This window comes from Nicotiana tabacum, chromosome 11 (assembly GCF_000715075.1).
Source record: "Nicotiana tabacum cultivar K326 chromosome 11, ASM71507v2, whole genome shotgun sequence".
Taxonomy (NCBI): Eukaryota; Viridiplantae; Streptophyta; class Magnoliopsida; order Solanales; family Solanaceae; genus Nicotiana; species Nicotiana tabacum.
In genome coordinates, this window is record NC_134090.1 from 138,644,795 (window position 1) to 138,650,794 (window position 6,000).

At 31.4% G+C, this 6,000-nt stretch overlaps 1 protein-coding gene across 1 annotated transcript; it reads left to right on the plus strand.

Moving 5' to 3' along the window:
* Positions 1-3,657: 3,657 nt before the first annotated feature.
* Positions 3,658-5,478, plus strand: LOC107766832 (uncharacterized). The gene is made up of 2 exons (XM_016585706.1): positions 3,658-4,376; positions 5,263-5,478. The coding sequence occupies exons 1-2, from the start codon at positions 3,889-3,891 to the stop codon at positions 5,354-5,356; spliced, it is 582 nt and encodes a 193-aa protein (XP_016441192.1). The 5' UTR covers positions 3,658-3,888; the 3' UTR covers positions 5,357-5,478.
* Positions 5,479-6,000: the final 522 nt, after the last annotated feature.

Sequence of the window (6,000 nt, forward strand, 5' to 3'; positions counted from 1 at the left end):
CTGGTTGAGTCAATATTTGCAACTTCACTTATTTTCTTCAGGAAAGTATTGAATGATGTGTGCTTATTAAGTAGAACAAGTTTTGTATCATGATCCAAGTATTTGAAATTAGGAGTCCAACTCCCATTAAAAACTTATAACAACGCAAATCGAACTCATTCTGCAGATTCATGTTTAATGGCAAGTATTAGGAAAGTGAACAGAAGAATTTTTAGGCATCTTCTGCCGAATTTTTTTGGAAAAAGATGTATGACATAATTAATGAATCGTGCACAGAAAACTTCAGCGTATTAAGTGCAGAAGTTTTTAGAAATAAGCTTAATAACTTCAGCATATCAGCTGAAGTTTTTTTTGAAAAAGTTGTATGACAGGGATTCATGAATGCAGGGAAAAAAACTTCAGCTCCTTAAGTGCTGAAGTTTTTAGAAATGAACTAAATAACTTCAGCACATTGGGTTGAAGTTTTAGCAAATGAATTCAACAAACTTGAGCATGTTTCAGCATTAATTGCATAGTATACAGGAGTAACCTACACAATTAAAGTAGTAATTATATTTGTGTTGGGGGTATGTGTTAGTGTAATAATTACATTCCTATCACATTCATGTACGCTTTTCATTAGACAACGTTTAAAATTCCTCTTTGCTTTTTCATATACCATGCAGAAGTTTTTTCCCCTATATAAGCACGTTATTCCTTGTGAGTTTATTCACTCAAACACATATATTTTAGCAGACATAAAATACAAAAAGGAGAAAAATAGATGCTGTCATCAGGCAAATAGTAGAAGAAATCAAGCAAGACATTATAGAGGCTTTTGAGCTGAAATTGGATGAGCTCATAGAGAAGTACGACAGCGAGTTGGAAGAAATTAAAAACAAGTTTGATACGCTTGTGATGTATGCAAGATTTTATAATCTTGTTGATGAAGATGCTCGTCCATCTGGTAGTGACGATGACGATGATGATGATATGGACGATTAGTTTTTCTTTTTGTTATTTATGATATTTTGTTATTTATGTAATTTAATTTATCTTTTTTGATGTTTAATGAAATATTCAGTTTTTATTTTAAGTTTTTTTCTGCGTTTCTTTAATATTAATTCTATTCAAACTCGAAAAATAGCAGAGGAAATGAACTATATAACTTCAATAGGAATTAACAAAAACTAATCTGAATATTAAGTATTTTTTGGTATGAAGTTTTTTTCAAAAAATCATAATAAAATACACAGTGCTTGATGAAAACTTCAAGCATGAACTAAAAATTCTTTTTAAACTTAGAAAATAACAGAACAATTAACAAAAACTTATCCGAAAATTACATATTACACGAGAAAATATTAAGCATTTTTAGCAGATGAACTAAAAAAACTTCAGCATAAAAAAAATTATATCAAAAATGTTTTACATATTCCTGAAAACATAAGCATTTTTTGGTATGAAGTTTTTTCAAAAAATGATAATAAAATACATAGTGTGGGAGGAAAACTTCAGTTCCATTAGCTGAAGTTTTTACAGATTAACTAAAGAAGTGCTGAAGTTTTTTGTGCAATATGAAATTTTAATTGATGTTTTATTTTTTTTACCCAGTGTATTAGGAAAACTTCAGCTTCTCCTGCTGAAGTTTTCAAATATTAACTAAAAAACTTCAGCACTTATGCCGAAGTTTTTTGTGCATTATGAAATTTTAATTTATGTTTTATTTTTTTTACCTAGTGTAATAGGCAAACTTCAGCTTTTAAATATTAACAAAAAAACTTCAGCACCTATACTGAAGTTTTTTGTGCATAGGTGTTTTAAATATTAAAACACTCATATATTGTTTTAATATAATTTTTTCTTCGTTGTGTTATTTGCCAGCTCGTTTTGCTGAATTTTTTAGATATGAACTAAATAACTGTCAGATTAGAATGTTAGAATTCATCGTCAAACAGATTTAGAAAGCAAATTCAGCATATCAGTGAAGTTCGTCAAACAACTTCAATCGATCAATCAGAAAACATATAATTCAAAAACTATTTTGAATTCTGGAGATAAATTTGAATACTTACAATGTATTTGAATTTGAATTTGGAATTTGAATCTGGTTGCGAGAGGCGATCTTAGGAGAAACGGACTGATGGAGGAGATACGGAGGAGATTTGGAATTTGAATCTGGGTATGCTTGATGCAACTTTTATATGTTTTGGAAGGGGTATAATGGCCATATTATTACAGATTTTTTGTTAGTTGGTTACAAAATCAATAGTTTTTAAAAATAGGATATAGGTTAAAAGGTGGCATAAAAATAGGGTACGGCTGCAAATCGCCCTAAATAGTATACAAAGAGCAGTTAGACCAATATCGCAGTTTGAAAAGTAAGTAGATTTATAAATATAATACATGACAATACTCTTCCAAAAGAAAGGGCTTGACCATACTGACTGTCACAATCGCAACACCTTTTGTTTTCCACTATAACTAAAACTTCGACAGATATGTATCTTGTTAAAACACGAACATACCAAAATAGCTTGCGAAAAATGATTAAAGTAAATGATAAATTTTATGTAAATTAAGTGGCTTAAGATCATATCACAGAAGTAGATATATAAAGAAAGGCATTTCTGACAGCTTGTGTACTTTGACAGTGTAAGTGATATTTACATTATCATGTCACCGTTACTTGTTATAGTGACAATCTGTCTTATTTTAAATTTTAAAAATCTCATATTTGAAGGTGGTTTACCTGCATATATCACTTGTGATTTGATGGTGTAAAAATTTCTTTACGCTCAGACGGTGTATACAACCTAAACTCTAGTGCTTTTGTTAAATGCAACCAGAACAAAGCAGCTGCGAATAACATGCTTTATGCCTATGAATAACATTGCTGCAAGCAATTACACAGAGAACAAAATATCCAACTATTTTTAAATTATGTCCGCCGTTAATGGGCTAAAATTTTTCTGTAATAGAAAAATCCAACTATTTTTAAAGATAAAATCTTATGTGGATTGAATTAAAGAGCGGCTTCAAAAAATTCAACAGTTTATATTGAAGAAACCTATAAAAATAATCAAACAAATCATAAAATGTAGAAGGATTGAAGAAAAAAGAGAAAATGTAAAGTTGATATCTTTTAGCTCCCACAACTCTGATTTGCGCTGTTGTTTTCCTCCCAAAATGGCTGTGATAATCCTCAAAAACGAAACACATATGAGCTTTATTTATAAATTCTTGATAACAAATATATTTCTTGACTGACCTGAACCTCCTAAACCTGGTACCATACGTATGAGAGGAAATAGTACACATATGAGAAGATGAAAAATTCTAGCCAAAAGGCTTTGGGTCTATATATTTAGTTATTAGCCTCTAAGTAATATTGATTCCAGACAAAAAGAAAAGTAATATATATTTGATAGGCACACAAAAGGAAGTACTATTATGAATTGGTTTGTGTTAGTTATCAATATAGAGAGACAAAATATTTCCCTTTTCCCTCCTTAGAGCGAGTCTGAGGGATTAAGCAGGTGGGAATTAATCCAAGCCTTTGAAAATTCCTGTTATAAAGCCTAACTTTATGCTTATCTTGCCATTTACCCCCATGTGATATAAAAAGCCAATTAAATCATCCTAATTCACTTTTGTCTCAAAAACAAAAAAATGGAAGATGATAAGCGAGGAATTCTACCAAATGTGGCTATTAAAAGAAGTTCAGAAAGCAATTCAAATATCACCATACAAACAACTCCTATAACAACAACCTCTACATTTACAACCAATTGTACCAACATCAAGACCGAAAACAACAACAATAACAAGTGTAGTAATAGTAGTAATAACAACAATACTAGTAAAGAACAGGATCGGTTCCTTCCAATAGCGAATGTGGGACGAATCATGAAGAAAGTCATCACAGGAAATGGAAAAATTTCAAAAGATGCAAAGGAAACGGTCCAAGAATGCGTGTCAGAGTTCATTAGCTTCGTTACAGGAGAAGCATCAGACAAATGCCAACGCGAAAAGAGGAAGACGATTAATGGCGATGACATTATATGGGCTATCGGAGTCCTTGGATTCGACGAATATGTGAACCCATTAAAGCAATATCTTAACAAGTACAGAGAACTTGAAGGTGAAAAATTAAATGTTCCTAATAAGCAGCAGCAGCAGCAGCAACAACAACAACAGCAACAGCTACATGATCACGCGCATTCGCCTAGTTTGCCTAATTACAACAGCGTATATAATTCTCCCTCAGGTCTTGGTTTGCCTCAACCTTCATTTGTGTCAACAGATCAATCGTTTCCGTTGCCATTGATTTCACAGAATTCAATTCAATCCCAATTATCTCAACAAGAGCAGCAGATTGACTCTGTTGGACATTGGTAAAAAAAAATGAATAGTTTTGATCATTATACGTAATTTATCTTTTTTTTTCTTTTGGTATTTTCCTCCTTTCATTTGAAAATTTTTGTAACGCAAAATGATATAGGATGAGCATATATACTGTTATATTACATTGAAATTCTTGAACGGCTTATATATGATTTAATTAGGATAGTTTAGGATTTAGCACGTCGTGTTATTTATCTCGTGCATATAACATCTCATGCACACACGCAGAGAAGCATGTTTTGTTTAGCTAGAAACATATAACGTCTAATTTGGTTGATCTAAATTCTTTTGAAATGCTGTATATATATACATATATACACACACACACTCTTCCCTCATGTTTTGCATATTTGAGCTTTGAGCTTGTGGATGGTAACTATGGAGTCCCTTATGATTGTCTTTAGCAATGCATAGCGTTAATAGACGTTACTTGTTAATTCAACTCTGTCATTCTTTATGAACCGTACATGAAGATCATATATTTTGTTAATTATTTCTTCATTTTTTATTCAAAATTGATTGGTCATTCTAAGACCTCCAAAAAGAATGTACTATCTTTAATCTTGTGTGTTTATGGTTTTGTGCCAAAATCTTACATGTGAGATGCCTTGGAGGAAAGAAAGGTGATTATCAGGGGACAGATTTACTGCTCAATTTATGTTGCACATGAACCCATGGTCGTTTTACCAAATTAGGTATTTTACGTATATATTTTCTAGAAATGATCTAATATTATTTGTTGGACGTTATGCTCCAAAAAAACTGAATGCTGCACTTGGTTGAAGGCTGGGTTATTTATTAAGAATTTGGTGCACTAGAAAGAATTCCTATTGTCTACAAATCGTGGCTTATTCTTAGCTTGTTGGTGTTCTGCAGGAAACTTCAGTTTTTGAGATGGTTTTGGGCTCTTAATTATCATTTCTTGCAAAGATTAATTTCCTCTTCCAACCATATATATATAGGCGTGTGAATTTATTTGAAATCCAGCTTTCGGCACTCCTGAAACTATAGTTATTTAAGTAGTAGCTTCATCCTATAGTTGCTTTGAATAACTCATAGTATAGAAAATTTATTTGGACACTTACGGCTTGTTTGGACGGTTGTTACTTATTGTATTATATCGTATTGTTACTTTAAATATCATGTTTATTTTGGTTGTTACTTAAATTTTATTATATCGTATTGTTAAATCCGTCGTTACGTAACGACGAAATGCGCCACTTTATATAACGACCGATTTCATGTGGTTGATGTTAACCAAAAGATGGGATTTCGGTCAAAGCTTTAATTTAGAAGAACTCGGGTTACTGATAATCAAAAGAATATATGAAAGAAAGTAATTTGGCTAGCAATAATATAATCAGAAGAAAAACAAGTAAATCAATATATCCAGATAGTATTTCGTGCCCCTACAATTGATCAGTTATCTCCCTTTTATAGCTATTTGGGAGATATGCGTTTTGCACTTGTCATAATTAGGCTATTATGAGTAATTAAAGACATTGAATACTACGTTACACAATCATTGTATTTAATACAAATTCTCTAACGTATTCAGTATTTCATGTTCATTAAATACTATATTTGTACTCTCATATATTGTCAGATTCATTC

Coding starts and splice junctions, on each gene's coding strand:
- LOC107766832 (XM_016585706.1), top strand. CDS start 3,889: ATGAAGAAAGTCATCACAGGAAATGGAAAAATTTCAAAAGATGCAAAG. Junction 4,377..5,262: donor ATTGACTCTGTTGGACATTG/GTAAAAAAAAAT, acceptor GGTGTTCTGCAG/GAAACTTCAGTTTTTGAGAT.